This window comes from Odontomachus brunneus, unplaced genomic scaffold, assembly GCF_010583005.1.
Source record: "Odontomachus brunneus isolate Ranch 3 - 2012 unplaced genomic scaffold, Obru_v1 Obru_scaffold_011, whole genome shotgun sequence".
Taxonomy (NCBI): domain Eukaryota; kingdom Metazoa; phylum Arthropoda; class Insecta; order Hymenoptera; family Formicidae; genus Odontomachus; species Odontomachus brunneus.
Window position 1 is genome coordinate 214,784 of NW_022639461.1, and position 23,671 is coordinate 238,454.

At 44.0% G+C, this 23,671-nt stretch overlaps 3 protein-coding genes across 5 annotated transcripts in view; 2 read left to right on the forward strand and 1 right to left on the reverse strand.

The window, feature by feature from the left end:
• LOC116840694 (cAMP-specific 3',5'-cyclic phosphodiesterase) overlaps window positions 1-23,671 on the forward strand; it is a 474,033-nt gene that overhangs the window by 91,659 nt on the left and 358,703 nt on the right. The window lies entirely within an intron of this gene.
• The window catches only part of LOC116840658 (dendritic arbor reduction protein 1-like), a 52,430-nt gene that overhangs the window by 2,448 nt on the left and 26,311 nt on the right, over window positions 1-23,671 (forward strand). Inside the window, exon 4 of the mRNA XM_032807644.1 lies at window positions 12,565-12,798. Within this exon, the coding sequence (XP_032663535.1) occupies window positions 12,565-12,798 (234 nt within the window). The remainder of the gene's footprint in view (window positions 1-12,564; window positions 12,799-23,671) is intronic.
• Window positions 13,473-21,205, reverse strand: LOC116840693 (titin-like). 2 transcript variants are annotated; one of them, XM_032807755.1, is made up of 5 exons: window positions 20,968-21,205; window positions 18,468-20,655; window positions 18,138-18,209; window positions 16,275-17,924; window positions 13,473-15,327 (listed from the first exon to the last, which is right to left on the reverse strand). In XM_032807755.1, the coding sequence occupies exons 2-5, from the start codon at window positions 20,508-20,510 to the stop codon at window positions 14,347-14,349; spliced, it is 4,746 nt and encodes a 1,581-aa protein (XP_032663646.1). In that variant the 5' UTR covers window positions 20,511-20,655; window positions 20,968-21,205; the 3' UTR covers window positions 13,473-14,346. The 2 variants fall into 2 exon arrangements, with proteins under 2 accessions (XP_032663646.1, XP_032663644.1); XM_032807753.1 differs by having other exon boundaries at window positions 18,468-21,205.

Sequence of the window (23,671 nt, forward strand, 5' to 3'; positions counted from 1 at the left end):
TCTCTCTCTCTCTCTCTCTCTCTCTCTCTCTCTCTCTCTCTCTCTCTCTCTCTCTCTATAAGTGTACGCAGCAAGAACGAGCTGCGACGTTTTCTGCGACGTTTTCCGCGACGACGCGAGGCGAAGGGATGCATTTGGTTTACTCTCCTTGTTTTACTATATCATTTAGATCTTTCTGTCTCTCCCGCAGTCGGTTGCAAGCGGGTGTTTGCCGTGCGCGACGTTTACGAGATATTGTTATACGATCGAGTTGCGTTATATCGCATGGGAATCGCATCACTTGAATTTGTCGAATAGGTCGATCTGAATACTCAGTATGCCGCGAATGCCATCAATATATCGATGCACGAAGAGAATTTCATAGTAAAAACTACCGTAGAATCCGAGAAATAGTTCGATATTCTGCAGTAATTGACTGTTCTTTCATATTATATGTACTATTTAGGAATCCTATAAAATAATAATTTTCGTCAATCAATTTCGTTAATTCATTTAGTAGCACTGAAATGACAAATCCAGTTAATTGATTTATATTGTTAGATAATTTGCTATGTTTTTAACGAAATTCACTGTGTTCCTTAGCAAGATAGACTATATAATGAGAATCTGCTCCTGCACTACGAGAAATATAAAATTTATATAAAGAAATAGAAAAAATTTATATAAAAGAAAACTATAATATATTCTTTCCGTGCATTCTGTCAAGTAGTAATAGAGTAGGATGATCGTAAGATTTGTTGATCAGGAATTTAAAATTCGATGGTAATTAGAGAGATAGTTAAACAATATGACGCGAGAGATACAACGCAACGCCGAATCTCGCATTGAGAGAAAAATCCGGATATTCCGTTCAGGCAACATGGAAGACTGGGGCTAAATGCTCTATATTTTAGAATTTCGAAGTTACAACTTCTCAACCAACTAATTGTTGTAACAATTTTAAATGAAATTCAGGGAAAAGTATTTATATTCTAAAAGGACCGTTTCGCTATTTTGTACTCACTTTACATTTTTCTCAGGATAAATACTAAAACAAGCACATGAGCAACATACTCCTGGGGCCATATAGCCGCGGTCTGCCCTATACCCGATCGTTTTTGGGGCCATTCGATCAAGTTGATCGCGTCTGATCGGAACGTATGTCCGTTTGTTAATTTTTAATCGGATCTTTCCTCTCAGTGTGTGTGTGTGTGTGTGTGTGTGTGTGTGTGTGTGGTGGATAGCGTCGGTCTCTGTTGGCAGATGTGTACTGAGTGTTCACAGAAATGCCTATCAGATTCAATGGACGCGCACGGTGAAGACTACGGTTGAGTCATAGTTGAGTAGCACTCGAACACGATTGGATGGCTGACTCGATATGGAGTAATCGCATTCGATCGCTACTCGTTCATTTTCTTTACACGAATACATGATCCAATTATTGCGCGATCGATGCGCAATTATTGGATCATGTTAATCGATTCTTCAGGTCTTCTTCCGCATCGTCGCTAATCGCCCTACGCTTCATTAATGCGGGTACGTTATTGTTATGTCGTAAATCGCGCAGTGTGAACAAGGCAGAAGTGGCTAATTACTGATTTAATTAAATATTCTCCTATGAGTGTATCAATAGAATGCGTTAAATTTCGCGATTAATTAATGACGCTCACCTCTATGATCGCAATTAACTGTCGGTGGCTTGTATTTGCGTGCAATTCACGTATTATTAACGTTGCTGTTAACTATTTCGCGAACTCTGTAGCATATTCCTCTCTCGTGATTTCCCGATATCGCTATTAAATTCATTCGCATACTCAAACTGCAGACACAGACGATCGCTGTGTTTGTCCGCGCTGGCGTTTTAATCGCGCGCGTTGTCATAGGAGAATATTTTCATTGTCACCTTCTTCTCTCACCTTACGTACAAATGAACGCTTTATGAAGGCGCTCGACATGGACCAAGACATCTGTTGCTGTTGCGCGATTCACGTCGTTTGGAGAACAAACTTTCTCGTTCGATTCACACGCGGTTGTTTCATCTGTGATTCGATTTCCCAGGCTGGCACATTTCTCCACGTTATGCGTGCCGCCTATGTGTGTGTATGTATATATGTGTATGTATGTGCACGCCATGGCAAAACTTATTCCTGTTTCACATGTCGACGTTGTCGAGCAAACTCTGCTCACATTCGCTCGATATTCGTCCACCCAATTTAGCAGTGCATTAAGGGAAAGAGATTACCAATTCCCCGACACGCACCTAATCCTGGACAACCTTATTGCTTTGGTCTTTAAATGCAAATATTTAAATTTTCAATGTAGAATATATATATTTAACATATATATTTTTTATGTTGAAAGTTTAAAAAAATATTCGTATTTAAAGACTAAAACAATAAGAATGCCCAAGATTAGATATTGAGAAAAAATACTTGAAAATTTATTAGTGAGATATAAAGTTTATTCTCACAAAAATAAACTTTTTTTTTACAAAAATGAATTTTATTTTACAGAAATAAACTTTATATTCCATAAATAAATTTTTGTATTTTTAGGACTGAAAACAAAAATATGAATACTGTAACAAATACAACAAATACAAATACAACAAATAAACAAATACAAAAATGAAAATTTATTTGCAGGATATATTATATTAGAATTTATTTTTCTGCGAAATAAAGCTCACTTTATATGCGTTAAGTTTCTGTGACTAAACTTTATGTCCGAGAAGTAAATTTTCGAACATTTTCTTCTTAGTGTACTCGCGAAAATTAGAATTAGTTCGCGCATGCCTACGCAATCAAATGTCAGTGACCAGAAGCGAGTGACCGCGCGAAATAAACCGGAGCGCGCGCGCGCGCGCGCGCGCGCGCGAGTTCCCCTTAATAATTAATTCCGCCGACATAAACCGAACTCCTCCATCGCGCGCTCGTGTGTGTCGATTGACCGACGCGGCCGACGGTTCGCCGTGTCATTCGGTGTGGTCGCGCGGTTCCCCGTGCACGTGGAACGACGCGGTGGGAGATTTTCACTAGACGACCGCACGACGATAGATAATCTCGGACACGGAGAAATTTCATCTGCAGGCGTCCATTCGCGCGTTCCATATATCCGACTAAAACGTTACAACTAGTTCGCATCGAACGCCTCTCGTTCTCACGTAATTGTCCGCCGGGGATGGACATCGAGACCCGGATGGGCCGTTCATCGACCTTCGATATCCAACTTTCGGGCCATTCGATTTTTATCGTTCAGCCGATCCTTTTCTCCCCTCGAGCCTCCTTTGTGGACAGAGAGAGAGAGAGAGAGAGAGGATGCGAGGAGGAGAGAGACAGATGGAGAACTCTCCTCGGCAAGAAACTCACTTCTGATCCTCGCAGCAGTGCGCGCTCGTACAAATATAGCTTGAGAACGAATGGGGAGGGCGTTGAATTACGAAAGGACCGCGAGGACCGGAAGGATGCCGACAAGATAGACGACAGACACTCATATCGCTCGGCTTAGATTAGATTACAACCCACGAAAATGCTTCACGAGCGCGCGGGGATCGCAAACGTTTTGCAAGAGACGTCATGAGATACGGAATATCTCGGTTTCTTATTCCAAGCTGGATCCTGTTAGTACTTTTCCCAAGTAGGAATGGAAAGAGATATTGTTTAAACGCTCCTCTCGTCGAGAATAGATTGTTAAATCATGATAAAGAAAAAGAGAAAGATATGGAAAGGGAAGATTAAGTCTGATTGCGCGTTCATAATTTTCCTACTTATGCTTTTAGAACGATCCGTACCAAGGATTAGTAATTGATAAACGAGGGGGTTAATCCATTCCCCACTAATGTGGGATTCAATATGACGAGCGCGAAGATGAAAGCGGGCAGTAGATAAGCGCGGCTAAAGAGTCTAGCTTTCGTTATAGCGCGTCGATTTGCTCTTTGGATATTGTGGGCTTTGCCGTAGACTTTTGCACATTTGTACGAACGTGATGCACGGACCACAGTACGATATGTGAATGTTGTACGTGTACACACAAACCGTCATTCACTCTGATTTGATACATTAACGGGCCGGAAAGCGATATTTGATGAGAAAAAGAAGAATGCATCTAGATCCATCTCCTTTCACGACACTAGAGAAATGCGTGATCATGTTATCTGTTGTTACGTTCGCTCCTATTTCATTTTAAATTTTCCGGAAGCTCAAACTCGACTTTTTATTTAATGGTATATAAAGTTTATTCCAGGTCAAATAAACTTTATTTCCTGTGAATAAGTTTTGTATCCTTCAAATAAATTTTCAAGTATTTTTTTATCAGTGTACTGAAAAAAAAATATTTGAAAATTTATTTATGAGACAAAAGTTTATTTCGCAGAAAGAAACTTTATTTTACAGAAGTTAATTATATTTTGCAGGAATTAACTCTTTATATCCCACAAATAAATTTTCAAATACTTTTATCTCAGTGTACACTGAATATATTAAAAATGTGCATTAAAAAATGCAATGTAATTGGATAAAGAAATAAGTTAGGAATGTAGTATAAAATAATGATTAATTTTTGTTATCAGTGTTACATCCGGAACCACGCAGATGTCGTTTAGCGACGCTGCTAGTTCTGGAATATTGGACTGCTGTATCTAAGGAACCATAGAACAGTTATAATGTGTGTGCAGCACCCGACTGTTTTAAGTTCACTTCCGCACTGACAACAGTGCAGTTTCAGACTTGTCGCGGTCAAAATGTGACGCTTGCTTTGTCAAGTATATATACCACCCATGACATCCTTCTCGCTCTTTGTAGACTTGACAAATCCATAGCGACGCGGTTTCTCTACTTTACCGTCTCTTCTTCCTGACTGCAATGACTTACATGGCTAGTACAATGGAGACTTTTTTTAATAGACATTAGTTTACCTACAAGATGTACGAGATTTCAACCGTATACGCGACTCCGGGCCTATAACCAATGGTCAATACTTAGCACTTGGGCATCATCCTTTATAGTTTTCATCAGGTTGATTTCAATCAGGTTTGTGTAAGACGATGATGTTATCTAATCCCAATTATTAATAAAATCTTAATCATTAATAAAACTTATTATTAATGAGATCCTGATTATCATGCCGCGTTACATAATTTTTAGGGTCCGATAACATCATCTTGTGCAAACCGAATAACCGATCGGTATCGACATGATCAGGGCCGTGGTATAAAATTTTGAGTCGAGCTATTCTTACGTGAAAGGCAACCGGTTTCGTTGCCGACGCGACCGCGCATCATCATCCCTATCCAATCGGCCGCGCATAGAGACCGTTCCCAAAATTTCCCTTAGAGTAGGCCGCTGCCTACCAAATGGAATTATGGGGATGCAGGCAATGCCGGCTAACAGGAACACGTACACGAAGCTTCAAAGCTTGCTGTTAGACCCAGCACTTGCCGACCCGAATAGACGAGCCGATAATCGCGTAAAACACGGCGCGAGAGGATCGCCATTGATCGAGAGGTTAGCTCGTTCGATAACGAAATACGCAGTGTTAACGAAACAAGAAAGGAGCCTACTCCTATTGATTTATCCATTTGCTCTCTTTCTTTCTCTCTTTCTTCCCCTTCGCCTCTATCTCTATCTCTGTCTTTCTCTTGAGGGGAAATATCCCAAAGGGCTCAGTGAACAACGCTCTTTCTTTCTCGCTCCTTCTCTCTTTCCCTCTCTCTATCTCTCTCTTGAGGGAAAATGTCTCAAAGTGCCCAACAAATAACTCTTTCTTTTCTTGCTCTCTCTCTCTTTCTCTTTCTCTCTTTCCCCATCTCTTCTCCCCTCACTTCCAATGCGTCAGCTGCTTGTTCTCGTGCGCGTTACGCTCCCGGAAAACGTGAGGGAAATCGATACGTGGATGTCAGTGCGTAAATGTAAATTTGGCCAGGAAACGACCGATTCGGTATTGCTTGTTTAACATTGATTGCGTTTTCCTCGTGCATTTCATACCGAACTTCGGCAATAATGACGAGCGAGCGTCGGTTTTACGCTAATGGCCGTCGCTATTAAGCGTGCTACGTGCACACGCGGATTATTGGACGATTAGCTAATTTAAACGCGAAATGATCGATGGACACGCGCGTATGCACGGTTGCAGAGGTCCTTTGGCCGTTATTTTGTCGTTGGCACTTTAGCGTAACGCCGTTGATACGCAAATGACATGTGCGCGCGACGCATTCGCGTATATTTGTAAGATGAATTTACAATCGTGTCGCGATCACAGCACGTCGCATTGTCGCGAGAAATAGGAATCTAAGTTCGAGGACAAGTTTCTCTGTGGGGATCGCGCTTCGAGCTTCCTCGAGTTATCCCGAGAGGAACACGATCGAATCGATAATTAACTTGTCTCGAGAAAGCTAAGACGGCTGACGTAATTAATGCAGAGAATACACGGCCGTCGCGGATAATGATGTATAATAATGTGAAAACGAGGACCGCACGATCGCGAGCTAATGATTGAGCTAATCATTCTCTCCCCTCTCTTTTCCGTTACGTCGCGTGCTTGATTGAATTAATCAATTTATTTAGAAAATGCAAATCTCTTTTTGTACGTGAAGTAAGATGATTTAATGAGCAAGATATTGGAAAGAAAATGCTGGAATTTTCCTCTCTTTCTCTCTCTTTCTCTCGAAATATCTCAGCGAATTTTTCATAGTGTCAGGTTAATATTTTTCATTTTGTTCGCATGCATTTTACATGGATATAAATGATCGCTATTTTCAGATTGAGTTACAACGGTCTGCAATCGCGCGCCGCCCGGTCGGCCGTGTTTTTTCGCTATAATCGGTTTAATCGTTCGTTCGTTACGGTGCGTACATACACACCTGGACGCAAATATCCCGCAGGAAAAAAAAACAAACGGAAAGAAACAAAAACCTTCTCCGATATCGCAAATGTTTGATTGCCCCCGATATGACGGCGAAATCGCAACATGCAGCAACATTAATTTCGCACACGGACATTCTTGATTTTCGGCCTCGAATTAACGAATATGCACCGTTTCGGATCCCTGTGCGAAGGGAAATTCCTTGTGCGACCCAGCTCGCGCGATACCGTGACTTGTCGCCGGTTTGAGAAACACGAGGATGTAGATGGGAATCGTTACCAGCGTGAAATTTGAATTATAACACTATAATAGCTGTATCCTGTCCGCCGCGAGATAGACCGACTGCTAGTAAGCTAATTCCGAGACGAATCTTGTATAATTAGAATCGTGTACGAGTAGGCCCGATGAAGATAGACCCGCACTGACTGGATCTTCGTCGCGCAATCTCTCTCTCTCTCTCTCTCTCTCTCTCTCTCTCTCTCTCTATCTATCTATCTATTCCACTCTGCTCTACTCTACTCTCTCTTTCCTTGCACGTGTATGCCGTTGAATCGAGAGATTCGAATTTCGGTCGCTGATACGCGCGCGACTATGTAGATAGGTACGGTGCACGAGGCACAAAGTGACTATTTCCTTCGACGTTATTCGAAATTCCAAGTCCTCCGTATTAGCCCTCTATATAGCTGGGCGCGCGTGTGTGCGAGCGAGCGCATTGTGCCGGCATATGCGCCTGCATACATGGTATTCGCTACGTAACTCGATACAGTCAGCGGGAAATTTCGGTATTATATTAGATACTGAATCTGCGAATACCGAGTCTCTCTCTCCTCCACTCTCATTTTTTCCCATCTTATTTTTTTCCTTTCTGCATTTCAATTTCTTTCCTTTCCTTTTTCTTTCTCTCCCTTCTCTCTCTCTCTCTCTCTCTCTCTCTCTCTCTCTCTCTCTCTTTTCCCTTTCTCAATTTCTCTCTGCAAATCCGCGCTCGCGAGATTGGCTTTCCGTTAACGCGGCAATCCGACCTGATAAATCAGCTGACTCGTGCACGTGCCTCGGGAACGCATCGACCGCCGCGGTATCGAATCGTCGACTTATTCCGCGTCGCGAAGCAACCTGTTGATGTTCGCGCACTGCTAAAATCGCGGCCCGCGATAACGAGAGGATCGTGCAAGCGTGCGCGCCGTTTTGCAACGGCTTGTTCGCAGCTTAAGCGCCGCTTTACTCGGATCTGTAACTCGCGACGGGTTCGGCGTACGAAATTCCGTCCGTGAGAGAGAACTCGCGGAGAATCAGAATTGCGTTTATGAATGTGCACATTAGTGGGTTCCTCGTGAGAACTTTTGATATGTCTCCTGCGCGGCACATAAAATGCAAATAAAATTTCGTCTTAAATTTCCGTCGCGAGATATATTGCTGATCGCTCGCAGCAGCGGACTTCACGTCAGCGGAAGTGCTCGCGCGCGCGTTATTTTGACGAATGCGGCGCATACGCTCGACTTCGAACGTTAAAATCAGCGGATGCGTCAGGAGGATGTATCGTAGAGGTGGCTCGTGAATGATAAGTCACCGGATTTGATACATCGTGCGCACTCTTGCGCGCGGACGCGCATGCGAACGGCAGAACTACGTTATGGGTGCTGATGGGGGATCGGCAAACTAAATATAACCGCGGCGCTTAGCCCGATGAACATTCCGCGTGGATTAACAAAGCAGATTTGTAATTACAATTCGCAGCTAAGCATAAATAGAAACGGTGAGAATTATTGATGCATGATTTCCCCCGGATTAATTATTCGCGTTGACGCATTCATTGTTAACGAGCGCGACGCGTTTCTCCGACTGCGTAACAATGCGTCGCCCGCATTGTGATTACGCAATACGTGACAGTAAGTGCCACAGTAAGAGCTTAACACCGACCAAATATATTCCCGTCTGAAATTAGGATTTTTATTATGTTTCAATTAAATTTCTCTTGATCGAAATTTTTTTTTATCACATACGAGTTTGGATAGCTTTTCAGCAAATATTTCCATAACATTAGGATTTTTATTGTGTTTTTATTAAATTTATATGTTTTTATTAGAATGGTTTTTAAGTTATATACGAGTTTTTATCAAATATTCCCGTGAATTTATGATTTTTATTGTGTCTGTTTGTTTTGAAATGTTTTTGTTGTATACGAGTTGGGATAGCTTTTTAACAAATATTCTCGTAAAGTTAGAATTTTATATTACGTCTCAATTAAATTTATATGTTTTGATTGAAATATTTTTTTTTACATATGAGTTTGGACATTTTTTTATAAAATACTTCCGTGAAATTAAGATTTTTATTATGTCTCTATTAAATTTATATGTTTTGATTGAAATGTTCTCTGTTATATAACTCGAGTTTGGATAATTTTGTGAAATATTCCCGCGAAATATGCTTCTTTCTTTGTGTATTTTTGCACGCGTGCAATCGTCGCGCTTCTGCAACGATATTTCCACGTCGTCGTGGACTCCGCCCGAGTCCGTGCGATTTCGACCGCGTGGTAACATTAATCCGTCGAAGAGCTCTCCACGCCAAATCTCTTCTATCCGCTTACCTCGCGTCTGATTTACGGCAGAGCTCGTGCATCGAAAGATCGCTGCGTACTTCATATTCACTACACACGTGCGCCCATTCGTCGCGGGCGATTCGCCAATATCCATAGGCCGCCCTTATTTCTGTCGGTAGCTCGTGTTTCTTTCGTGCCTGCATTGTACGAGCATTTCCGCGCTACGCTATTTTTGAATCGAATTATTCTCGTTCACGCTTGGGAGCCATGGGTGGGCCGCGCGTGCGATCGCGCAAATATTTCGGGGCAAGCTCGCATATCATAACGACACCGCATCCGACACGCGATGGCCGAAATAATCATCGAGATATCAGATGAAAAGCGTCGGTGTTCTACGATTCTGTTCAGTGTTGCATTATTGCGAGATAAATGGAATAGATAATGCTTAATCAGTGATTTATAACAGGCCCTATCGATCCAGCCTGGTTCTTAGGTGCACGGTCGAGCCCGATACGATGACTCGAGTGGGTTAATCGTTGTAATTAATTCAGAAATCGTCCGGAGACGCTTCGGGAAAGGTCGAGCCTTAACCGTCACTGCATTAATTCTGTAATACGGCGCGCATAACAAATTCATATATTATGAGAATGGCTCGTGAATCTTTTATTCGCTCGTAGTTACTCGCTAAAATCCTTTAATCCCTGCATACATTATTGTAATTAATTATTTAATTAATGTATCGCGAGTGGGCTTCACATATCTGCCTGAAATCGAAGGGCTCGACACGACAGCGATCCAACCGAGCTTCTTACAAAAAAACCTACCTAAAAGATACACTCTATTTTCTTTCTAATTTGGCGCAAATATAGAAGTAGAAAAAATATTTAGATCATATTTTTTCATTTTGGCTCACTTTGATTTTCACGGGCAGTTTATAGCTTTTTAATATTCGCACTCCTATCATCAACAAGTATAACAAAAATGTATAAGAAATAAAATCGAGAATACAAGATATAGTTAAATAATTTTAACAAAATCGGCATAGCTGAGACACGAACTATTCTAAATTCTTTTAGCCGAGATTTCAACCGAAATTTTTGAAATCTGTGCTAAATTAGTCAAAAATAGTTCGAATCTCGGTTAAACCGAGAAATTATTTGTATGAATAATTTTTTTTTCAACTTTTTACATACACATTTTGTTATTTTTTTTACAACTTTTTACATATACATTTTGTTATATGTATATTTGTAGGTATGTTTGTAGCTTTTTAATGTTCTCACTCTTATTATCAACAAGTGTAACAAAAGTGCATAAGAAATAAAATTGAATACAAGATATAGGCGTTTTTGGTTTGCTGATTATAAATATGAAGTCAAATGTGTAAAATTATTTGTATAAATAATAAAATGTTTTCACAAGACATGTAAAAAGTTGGAAAAAAAATTATTTATACAAATTTCTCATTTCTCCGTTTGGTCGAGATTCGAACCATTTTTGACTAATTTAGCACAGATTTGTAATATTTCGATTGGAATCTCGGCTAAAGAAATTTAGAATGGTTCGTGTCTCAGCTATGCTGAATTTGTTAAAATTTTAATTAAAACTGCCAGATTTTTCGGTTTGGCCGAGATTCGAACCATTTTTGACTAATTTAGCACAGATTTGTAATATTTCGATTGGAATCTCGGCTAAAGAAATTTAGAATGGTTCGTGTCTCAGCTATGCTGAATTTGTTAAAATTTTAATTAAAACTGCCAGATTTTTCGGTTTGGCCGAGATTCGAACCATTTTTTACTAATTAGCACAGATTTGAAATATTTCGGTTGAAATTTCGGCTAAAGAAATTTAGAATGGTTCGTGTCTCAGCTATGTTGATTTTGTTAAAATTATATAACTATATCTTGTATTCAATTTTATTTCTTATGCATTTTTGTTGTACTTGTTGATGATAGGAGTGAAAACATTAAAACTGCCCGTGAAACTCAAAGTGGGTTAAAATGAAAAAGAAACCTAAATATTTTTTGTACTTTTATATTTGTGCCAAATTAGAAAGAAATCGGAGTGTACGTTTTGGATAGATTTACTTGAAGCTACTTGAGTAGGTAACTTGAAACAATTGATCTCTCTAAACCGAGTCCGCGGACAAATTTACCGGCGATGACAACGCGTGTCGTCTGTAAATTCACTTCTCGGAGAACCAGCGAGAGAGATAGGCTTAATAAGAGCCGTCGTTGGATGCTGAGCGTGATAATTTAAATGTAATGGCGGGCCAACAGTGTTTAGTTGAGAGTCTCGCGGAAAAGAAAGATATTTAGTTGTGAGAGGTATAGTTGCATCACTCTTGTTAATTTTGTGTGATGGTAATGTATATGGTTAATATGACTCACAAGGGATACTTACGAAATGTTACGTCTACTTTTCAAAGATGTATATATTTTTTGAAAAATATTTATTGTTATATATATTGTTGAACTTGTCTCGGGGTGAGTGCTTGTCAAAAATATATACATTTTTTAAAAGTAGACATAACATTTCGTGAGTGTCCTTTGTCAGTTAGTTCGGTACATCAACTGTATCAAATAGCTACACGTTATCTGGTTTTGACAACCAGAAATTGGTTAGAGTGACATTTGCCATGAATATATTCTGGTTGGTGGAGCAACCAGATATCGTTGCTGCTGCAACGCCAATAACTCAGCAAGTGCTCTGTGGTTGCAGCAACCACGCAATTAGTCGTTCCGTATTTTACTGTTGAATCTGGTTGGCACAGACAGATTTACGTGTGGGCCAACCATACTGTCTCTTCCGTGCTGAAAATAAAATTCGACACGTACTGTCGAACAATTTTGTCTTCCTATTAAATTTATATTATCGCGTCCAGCGACGACTTCTCCCCAACCTATCTTTCTTACTGGCTGTTTTACTTCATATATTTTTCCAATAGTTTCCTGAAGCACCTCCTCCTTTTCTTCTTCCTTTTCATTTGTTCTACATATCCCTTAAGATCAGCGGCATCGAACTCGGAAGCGATCTCCTCGGGCTTGCACTTCCCGTTCTCGAGCGCCGCGAATCGTTCTTCAGCGCAGCAACAGATTGTCAGACGTCTAATCGGTCCTCGACGCCTCTTTCTCTTGGAAGAACGGCACGGTAAATCGCTTTGTGGTTCGCGCAACCTCCTTTTGCAGACCCTACCAGAAGAAATCGCCGACGCCGAGCAGCGGCGGCGGCGGCAGCAGGACGGGCTGGCGTTCGCGCAGGAGCGTCACGACGGCCGGTGCTCCTGGTGGGCATCAGCATCACGTGATCGCTAGTGCCGCCGCGACGGCGCAGGCCAGGATGCAGGCCGAGCAGGGCAGCATCGGCGAGCTACGTGGGTACCACAACCTGCGCTCCCGCCGACACACCCTGGCGAACGTACGGTGAGTGCTTTCGATTTGGTTTCGACTTGACGGGATGAGTAAGCACGGAGCGCTCGATAGGTTCGTGACGTGTGCGAATATCGAAAAGTAGTCGTACCGATACGCATGATGTGCGCCAAGTTCGTAAGATGTTCCCCGAAAGTTCAAGGGAAGTTTGCCGTTCTTCGAACTCGCCTGCCGTTTGACTTGTGTCGTCGACGAAAGCTGTCGAGAGAAAAAAGAACAAAGAGGCACGGCAAGGAGGAAGCATTGACAGTGTCTGCCAATGCTTTTTATTTTATTTTATTTTATCGTGAAATCTATCTATTGAGTATCACGTTGTGTGGTAATAATGATAACGATGGCTATAACAGATCGTATAATTCAATAGGTTGCCTATTGTATATAACAGACAATTAGGAAAAAGTATTTATTAATTCGATGAAGCGATCGTTGATTTGCATGCAAATATCCGTTTTAGCCTCACGCGTGAATCGAGATATTACCTGCGAGCTGATTGCTCATTTGGAGTAATTTCACTCGATACGTTGCAGCATATAAGGTGAACATATTAATGCTTGGACACGTATCTAACTCTGGACATCACGTATCTGGATATTTTTATTGTTTCAGTGTTTAAATATGAATATTTAAAATTTTATTAACTGAAAAATGTATACACATATATTGAATTTTGTGTCGGAAATTTCAATATTCGCATTTAAAGATTCAAATGACAAGCATGTCTACGATTAGATACGCATATACAGAGAGAGACGTTAGTCTACTTTTTACTTTATGTAATAAATGATGTACCACTCTCTGTATATGTGTGGTTTTATCGTTGCGATGCGCCTCGTTGCAACGTGTGGAGCGTACCTAATTCTGGACATTCTTATTGTCTGACTCTTTAAATACGAATATTCAAACGTTTAACATAAATACATATTCATATATTGAATACGTACACGTACGTACATCCTATGTTGAACATTTAAATATTCGCATTTAAATATCCAAACAACAAGCATGTCTACGGTTAAACGCGTGTACAGGCGTTGGCTTGCTCTTTATTTTATGTAATAATATGTAATGCACCTCCTGTATATGTGTGGTTTTATCGTTGCGATGCGCCTCGCTGCAACGAGTGGATTAAGAGCGCGGGGATAGCAGCCGCTCGTATAATGGAATTGCTCGCGCGTACAGCATTGTAAGGGCCGTATTATCGAAAATTGCGTACGATTTCTTCTCTCTCATTTCTCTTTCATCCTCCCCTTAGCATTTTATCCACGCCATCTCGGTCGGAAACCGAGCACGAAGAACTGCCATTCGCGAACTGATTAAATTCTGCGAAACCCGTTTCCTGAGTCTATTTATGACTCTTTCCCTCTCTCTCTCTCTCTCTCTCTCTCTCTCTCTCTCTTTCTCTCTCTCTCTCTCGCGGCCATTTTCCCGCCGTGATCCATCGATAATGAGCACCGAGACAGGGCCGAAGACGCAAGAATTCCGAATACTCTACACCGATTACACGACTGTGCTCGATCGGTCGAGCGGAATAACAACGCGCGTTCAATCCGCACAGTGGCAGTTTCCTTTCCTCATTGGCCCCGCGCTAGGCTTCTCGAGCTGAAAGCAAATGCAACTCGGCGTCAGCGGCTTCTTCTCCATCTGCTCCGCAGCTGTCAGCGTATCGCGCTTCTTCTTCTTCTGCTCGGCGACCTCACCCTTCCGTTTGGGTATCTTAGCTGAGCAACTCTGATCCTTCTTTTCGATCGTCCTCCTCCGTGGAACAACGTGGCACGACGTCGCCAACGAACTGGTCTGGTTCTCGCGATTGTGCGAGATCTTCCCGACGATCTGCTCGACGCGATACTGGTCGCGCGTCATTTTGCCCTGAATCTTCGCCTTGCAGTCCGGGCACAATCTGTCGTACGGTATCACGTGATCCGCCTTGAGAGGAATGAACGCACGCTTAAACGCGGCAGCCAGAGGCGCCGTCGTTTTCGATTGAATCTGCGATTTGGGTCTTGTCGGCGACGACGAGGACGACGACGCGGCGTTCCCGCACAAGCAACAGTTGCAGGCCGCCCTCGTTGCCGTCCCGTCGTCGTCGTCGGAGGTTCGCACGCCGTAATTGATCGTGCGGATCTCGCGTTCGGGGTCGCCGCGCGTTAATCTGGCGGCGATCTTTATGGATCGCAAAAGTTCGTCCGTGGTTAGCCTGGCGCGTTCTCTTTCAACTCGGTCGTGGCTAACGTGGCTCGTTTTATCCGTCTGTAAGCCGGCGTTAGTGGTCGTGACGGTCGATTGGTCCTTTAGGCGTTTGCGCCAAGGTATTTTTCGGCCGGTTATTTCAGGACGGTCGCCAGCGATCTCAGCGTTCGCCTCCAACTCGGCCGATTTGAAATATTCGCTGATAATTTGCGCAGACGGCGCATGGCGTCCCTCGGCGGTTGGGAGCCGCATCTTGGTTATTAGCTCCGCTTCAACGACACCACTTCGCGCAGTAATCTCGACTTCCTCCGCGGGCTTCTCGACCGGCGACACTTGCTGCAAGCGAAGGAAACCAAGGAAACGAATTTAGAATGTTGGTCACGCGCGCGTGTTAATACGAAGGACGCCTCGGCGAGTAATAGAGTTGGAACACGCAGCGAGTGTGTGTATCGCACAGACATCAAGGATATCACTTGCCCAAACATGATTGCCACAATAAAATATCATCATTTTTCGCCTATAAATACAAGATGAGTGTAGTAACCATAGTAGGGGAGACTGAGGCTAGTTGGATATCGGGGTAATTTGGTAAAACCGGTTATTTCTAGTATTTTCTAACAAGTTACAGAATTGAGCAAGCAAGATTTTTAAATATCAAAGATGGCTTTGAAATCCTTGCTCGCTTGTTTCTGAAATCTGTAAAAGACAATTTTGTTAACAGTAGAATCTGTTAATAGAAGAAATAATCGATTTTGCCAACTTATCTCAGTAGCCAGATAACCCCGGTCTTCCCTACTCTGGAAATGGTATATTGTCCTTTTTGTTGCCTACCTATGTGTTTGAGTAGAATTCTCAATGTATGGCGATGTGTGGCATAGATTAAACCCTACGAATCTCCCAACCATAATATTTATGTAGACTACAATAGAGAGACAGCAGTATTCCTCCGGCTGAGATAATTACATATGTGAGGATATATTAACAAAATATTATGTATTATTATAAGGAATGTGGCTGTGAGAACTATACAGATAGGCAACAGCAACTTTTAATGCCATATCTATTTAATTTGGAATCACATAAATTCTCTTTTCAACGGATAAAAATGTACAGGTAAAAACGGTAAAATATACGGGGTGTAGCGATTATAACAGTTCTCTACGTGCGTGTAAGCTGAAAGCCACGTTCTCAACGGAGGATCGTAACGCACGAAGCTTATCGAGAAGAAACTAAAAAGTGCGGATAACTTTACTAACTGTGCGACATGTCACTGATTTGTTTACCGTGCTGGTGGGTGGTGATGGCTTCGTCGCTTCGGCTATAACGTACAACAATTCCCGCTCCTCGAACTTCGAACTTCTTCGATCCAGAACGAAGTGCGGCTTAACGGGTGGTTGGGGTTCGATCGACGCAGCCGATATCTCCGCGGCTTCGGATGGCTTCGCTTTGACGATTAAAATTTTTTCCTCCACTTCGAAGGCTTCGAAGACATGGAACTTTCCCTCCAGCAGCACTGCTTCTTCGCGTTTCACTTTTGCCGTCAATTCCGAGAGCATTGGGACTTCCGCCGGTAACTCCGCTTTCTTTATCGATGGCAATTTTTCCACTTCCTCTTCTCGTGGCGCGACGGGCGGCATGACCCTTTCCATCTCTTCGTCTCTTGCTTTCGTGACTTCTGTTTCGAGCACGGGCTGTTTTATCGCTTCAATTTCTTCTACTTCTACGATCGGAAGTTCGCTAGGTTTGACCTCCTCCACCTTCACCAAGTCCACTCCCGGCGAAACCTCGTCTACCGTGAGTTCCTCTACCTCTTTCGCATCCGCTACTATCGGTTCCGCTTCTTCCGCTGGTTTTGTCTTTTTCTTCGTCTCAACAGGCGCAGCTGCTTCCATCTCTATGATTTCCACGCGAGGTTCCTCTGCTTCCTTTACTATCGCTTTTTCCTTCGGCAGATCTTCTATTTCAAATTCAATTCTCTCAGGTATTACTTCTTCTTCTTCTTCTTTCCGTTCTACCTGCTGAACAACTAGTGGTTTTTCGTCTACAGGCTTTGTCGCGTCATCGTCTGCTTCAATCTGTTGAATTTGAGGCGGTTCTATCGGTTTAGAGGGTACCACTGGTCTAAAAGGTTCTGCTGTTACTTCCTCTTTTAGATCCGCCTCCGTTGGTGCATCCTCAAAGCGCGCGGCCGGTGTCGATGGTTCTTCCATTTCAGATTCTATTTGCATTTCAATTCTTTCTGCATGCTCGGCTATCGTTTCTTCTTTTTTTCGTTTCGCCTTCTCAACTCTCAGTCTTTCTTCAAGCTTCGTCATGTCGTCGTCCACTTCTATCTGTTGAACTCCAGGTGGTTCTGTCGAAATCGCTTCAGTAAGTCCCACTTGTATTATTTCTTTTTTCAGATCCCTTTCTGCTGGTGTTTCCTCCAAGAACGGCGTCGATGGCTCTTTTACTTTAGGTTCCGTCATTATTTCAGTTCTTTCCGCGCGCTTGGATATCATTTCCTTTTCCTCTCGCTCAGCTTTCTCAGCGATTAGTTTTTCCCCGTTTACTGGCTTAGCCGTTTCATCGTCCGCTTCTGTCTTTTGGACTCGAGGTGTTTCTAACGAAACCACCGTGGGAGGTTCAGCTGATGTTTCCTCTTTTGCTAAATCCACCTCCACCGGGGGGGCTTCTATTAAATGCGGGATCGGTGTCGATGGTATTTTCGATTCAGGTTTCACTTCCTCTCCCGGAACCACCGATTTGTCTTCCAACTTCGCTCGTTCCATATCCATCTCCGTTGTTTTCGTTATTACATCCGGCAATTTTACTTGCGTCTCTTCAATGGAATCTATTTTAGGCAACTCTGCTGGTACCTCCCGCACATATTTGATCTCGTCCTCGCCGAGTCTCTTCTCCGCTTCGTCTGCCACCACTTCCTTCGGTTTTACCTAAAATAATCGCATAGTTACACTAGGATCTTTACACTTGAAGACTATAATCGGCCGATTCGAGAGAGTTTTCAAGCTTTTACTAATTTTCATATTCATTTCCGCTGTCGATTGGTAGAGTTTAAAACCATTTGCAACGTGCGTCACATCATGTAGTCACAATATTACGGAAATAACGGGAAAGCACCTGCCAATCTTACGTCAATTTCTTACCCCTATATACGCGCCGATCTGTTCGGCCAAGATGTCGGCTTCCTTCTTCACCGTTTGGAGTTCAGGATACTTCTGCAGGAAGTGCATGTGATAATTAATACGGTTTGCTTGCCCCAAGTGCTAATATATATACATATTAATCATACAGTGAATGCAATATTTACGCATATTAATATTCGTAATATTATGCTCACAGTAGTATTCAAATATTAATGTTGATTTTGCGATATTGATATATTAGTGCATTAATTAGGATATCATAGTGCTCTGAGTGTATTTGCACAGTCGCGCTCTTCGCCTCGATTTTTCTGTTGTGTGTAAATTATATACCGCTATCTTGGTGCGAATCGTATCGATCTTGCCGATCCACGACAAGAGCTCGTCCCGTCTTATCACGACGTCCTGGTCGGGGTCGAGTCTCCTCACTTTCGGCGTCGTTATCGGTCCGTCGTCCGCGACGGGTACTTTTCTCTCGGTGTCGACACGAGCTCTTCGCTCTATCTCGTCCGTGATCTTCGCCGCCTCCATCCTTCTTCGCTGCTCCTCGTTCGCGGCCAATTTTCGGGCCTCCTCCGTTGCTTCGGCTATGGGCTCCATACCCATCGCGATCAGCTCCTCGTCCGTCATGCCGGTAGGCGAGGCTACCACGCCGTTGCACACGAAATCAGGCGGGCACGGCTCGCCGTCATCCTCGTAGAGCTCCTCTAACGAGTCCAACTGGGCCAAATATTCCTTGACTTCCTGGAATCTCCGCTGCTCGTAGTCGAAGTCTTCCGGCCGTACAACGCTCTCCTCCTCCGTGACTGGCACGAGGTCAACCTGACGATCAACGGCGAGATCGGTTGACTCGGGTCTCGCCGACACGTACTTATCGTCTCCGAGGAGAATCGCCGCGGTGGCGTCGGCGTCCGTCGCGGCAATTACCGCCAACACCTCCTCGTCCGCAACCTCGACTCTCGCCAGCACCTCATCGTCCGCAACCTCGACCCTCGCCAGCACCTCATCGTCCTTCACCGTAGCTACGTCGTCGAGCCGGCCGATCGGTCGATGCGTCACCTTCGGCCTCACCGCCACCGCCCTGTCCGTCACTTCGGCGACGTCGTCGTCGCGACCTATCACGGCCTCGAGTTTCTCGATGCTCAGAAACTTCTCCAGCTCGCTCCTGCAGGCCGCCATCCTCGCCCTATATTGCTCCAGCGCATCTTCCAGCTCGCACACGCGACCCGCTAGCTGCTGGTTCGCCGCGGTTTTCGTGTCCAATTGCTCCTGGAGCGCGCTCGCCGCGCTTACCGCGTCGTCCTCCGCCTTCGACCAGAGCTCGTCGGCTCGCTGAAGCGTCCTCATGTAAGCGTCCTCGCGGCGTTCCAGCTCGGCGATGTCCTTCTTGATGAGCAGTTCCTCCTCCGCCAATTGCTCCAGCTTCCCCAGGCATTCGACGTCCCCGGACTCGATGGACGTCACGCTGAACACCTTGGCGAGCCATCTCGGCCCGCATCGCTTGTCGCTGCACTTGCCGTGTCGGCACGATTCTTCTTCCGCCGCTTCACGCAGCGCCTCGATCTCCTCGTTCAGCCGTTCCATCGCATGCCTCTGCTCCTCTTGAACCTTCCTCGCCTCTTCTAGCTGTCGCTTTCGCTCCCCCAACGCTTGGATCTTCTCGGTCCAGAGCGCCCGCGCCTCCTCCAGCTTCTTCAGCGCCAGCTTCCTCTCGGCTTCGACCTCTCGCACCCTGCAGTCGTAATGACAGCTCGGGGTGCCGCGCGAAGGCAGCTCGCTCGCCGTTTTGAAATGCTCCTCCAGGACGCGCCTGACCCCGCAGGCGGACATGCCCTGCGTCATCCTGCAGATGTTCCACGCCATCATCGCCGGCATCGAGCATTCCAGCATGTCCAGCCGCTGCCGCAGGTCTCCCTCCATTTTCCCCAGCTCTTCTCGCCGTTGTTCTCGCCTGCCGATCATGTCGCAGAACGGGCGCTGCCGACGGCGTGCGCCGATCTTTCTTGGATCTTGAACCAGCCGCTTTGGCCCGTCCGATTCGCGCCGAGGCCAAGTACCATCCGCGGAGGTTACCTGCCGCGCCACCATCGCGTCTCCTTCGCTCTCCCGGGCTGATTTATTTCCCCTCTGGATAGCGTCATCGGCTACCTCAGAGTAAGATCCCGACGCGTTCGTTTCCTTCGATATTCCTTTGTTTTCTCGAGTAGTACTCCTTCGGAAAGCACTCGTGACTCGCCCTTTTTCCTTCCTCGCGTTTATAGTCTCGGGGATTTTCGGCTCGACGATGACAGAACGACTCGGTTCCGTCTCGGTTGTGTTTCTTTGATGCACAGCACGGTCCAAAGTTTCTTCGACAGAATCTTTTCGGCTCTCCATGAGTACTGCTCGCTTTTTGCTCGTCCTTCGCGATCGTGCTAAAAATTTCACGGGCTTCTCGGGCTCTCCGCGCGTTGCGAATTTAATCTGTCCGTCAAGCGTGGGTCTCGATATCGCGATTTCCCTCTGGGAAATATTAACCTACCTGTGGGAACGAGCTTTCGCTGCAGTCGCGGAATGTCACGCGTACTCCACGTGTGTGTAACTCGGTGCGGTTTCACAAAAAATTACGTAAGTAACTGTGCAGTAATGCGAATTATGCAGACGCACAATCGCGCGATGAAAATTAGACAATTTTACTGGTCTCGCGGCTTCAACCGGCGAGAGATGTGACTGCGCGAAATGAGATTATTTCTCCACGCGCGTTCAGTTATTTCCGTCTGCGTTCTGAATTACACCAAAAATACGTCGGTTAATCGCGCCGGAGGATTTAACGCGGCCTCGAGGGCGCGCTCACCTGGCCAATTATTCGCTCTCGCGTCGTCGTGCACATACATTATCTCGTGATCGTCGGGTCGCGTCTCCTGTGGCTGCTTGATGATATACGAGATATGCGCGCAGCATTCGTGGTGCGAACGCACGCGTTACATTTTCGTCGAGGACGCACCGTCAATTTTGGATAGGCTCCAACGCGGGCAGCTTCTGTCGGCGGATTGCCCGCGTATCATTCACGAGATTTGTCATGACACGTGATCACAGCTTTCGATATCCCGCTGTCGTAAATCTCGCTCCTCGATCTGAACATATCTGCGTGTGCCTATTGTCTGTTTATCTCGAGCCATCGGCGTCCGTGCTAATTAGGATTGCTTCGCTTCATCAACATCTTCATCCCGACGATCATGACATTTCGCTCTTTGTCATACTAAGCAAGATATAATTTAGTATATGCCAAAGCGTAACATGTACATTATTTAGTATATGCCAAAGCGTAAAGTGACGAAGAGATTCTTCTTGATGGAGTCAAACTGATTTTCTCGTGCAATGTGTGAGAAACTTGATTTCGTCAATTAATTATTAATTATTATGGATCATGCATGTGGCAGTCAATATTTCGCAAGTTGACGGTAGCAAATGGCAGTACCAACTAATGCAAACTACACACAGTATACATTGAGAGAAAAGATACTTAAAAGAATTTTTTTTTATGTTTATTCAGTGGCTACTAAAAACGTATTCGTTTGAATCTAAATTCTTTTATTCAATTAGAATAAACAATTTCATGCTAAAGTTTTAAGAAAATGTTTATCTTTTAATTGGAAAAAAATATTAAATAAGTAAATATGTTACGGGAATAATAAATATATTTTTTACTTTTTAGATATTTTTCTTCTCTCAATGTAGATTTTTCATTATATACGTTTTTTTCCCTATTCAGTTGCATTAGAATTGTAAGAGATTTTACAGAATGAAAGTACAAGTGTCAATGCATTGAAAGACACCAAATACTGTATCAAAATAAAAAAAATTTGTATTTACAAAATTTTTTGCTGTTTTTCATGCAACATTCGCTGTCTTTCTATACATGTCTTGACATTTATATTTTTACTTTATAAAAATATTGCAATTTTATGCAAACAAATAGAAAAACAGTGCAATGTTGCACTGAAGTTGCTTCGTGGCGGTATCCAGCATCCTCTCAAGGAAAATCCGACTCTGACTCGCGCATCAGAGAATCCGTCATTAAAATTAACATCATGCATAACATCAGCTGCGCTATGTAAAAACGAAAGAGATGCGCGGAACGCTTGTAATGAGCTTTTCACTGTTGAACCGCGAAATGCGTGCACACAAAAGCAGGCATGCGGCGCGGCATTCAGTGGCGAGTTATTTTTGCATAAAATCGTGTTTTTGTGTGCATAAATCTCGCATATCTTTATTCATGCGCAACGTCGCGGTAAGAAATCGTTATACAGAAATGCTCACGTCGAAATGTTCCGCGCGACACTAAAGCCGCTCGCTGCGAAGCGACATTACAAAATAAGCAGGTACGTTTCGTTAGCGAAGTATTTGTCAATACAAATGACACATCAGACTCGCTTGATCGATACGATGAAGGGCATCAGTTAGAAATGAAATTACGTCAAAACATTCGGTGCAAGCTTTGGCGCTGTCCTGTCAGCCCGATTGAAACGCGCAATTGAATTCAATTGAAAGTTGAAAAGAAGGTGTACGAGTTATTCTATCATTTAAATTTATAAAATTATAAGCCCAATGCCCATGGAGCATGATTTAAAGTTATTTTTCTTGCGAGGAGCCATGCATGCCGCAAAGTTCGTTCTGTAACGAGAATTTTGACTTTCGCTACAGAACGAACTTATGCTTCAGGTTTCCTTACGATTAAAAATCGCGCGCGATTTAAAATCATATTTGTGATGCGATATATCGCATTCATTGCGATTCTTAAAAAAGGTCGCATCGCGATATACAAAATTTCATAAATCGCACATCCCTACTCGAGGGCAGTCGCGTTCTTGGCGCGCGAAAGCTGTCGGGATTAAACGCGCGCGAAACGATAGCCGGGAATTATCCAAGTTTCATAATATTCCAATTTAACCTGTTCGCGCGCGTCTCGTCATAAGCGAACTACTCTGATCGCGCGCTTTTCATATTGAGACGCCAATACCAGGCGGGATTCAGGACTTGACGTCCCGAGAAGCGGCCCTCTTTATTAAAGCTCTCTTTCTCGCCGGATATTGACGAACTTTCCTTTAATAACCGTACGCTTTGCCGAAATAGAACAGCGCGGTGTTGTAAATATTTCAACAGCTGGTGGCGCTGGAAAGAAAGAAGAATTCGCGATGTGCCGAAGCGGATGGCGCGGCGCCTGCGACTTTCGCGCAACGCCGAGAATTACTTTTGTCCATTGAGCACACAACGCGGGGCCACACAACTCACAACTCGGGCGACGTATCGATCCTTTTAGCTTCAAGTATACATCGATTTTTGGCCCGTTACAAGAGTGCGGCAGGGCGGCGTTCAAGGATAACCCTGAATAAATCCGGAAAAGGCCGGCTATATATCCCGGGGCTTCATCCATCGGGCGAAAACCCACCTGAATAGGGGGTTGACCTCACCTACCCTCGACTTTCTCTGACGCGCTCTCTCCACCCGACTCCCCCGTCCCTCCTCTCCCTTTCACCCCTTCGGTGCTCCCTGACAAA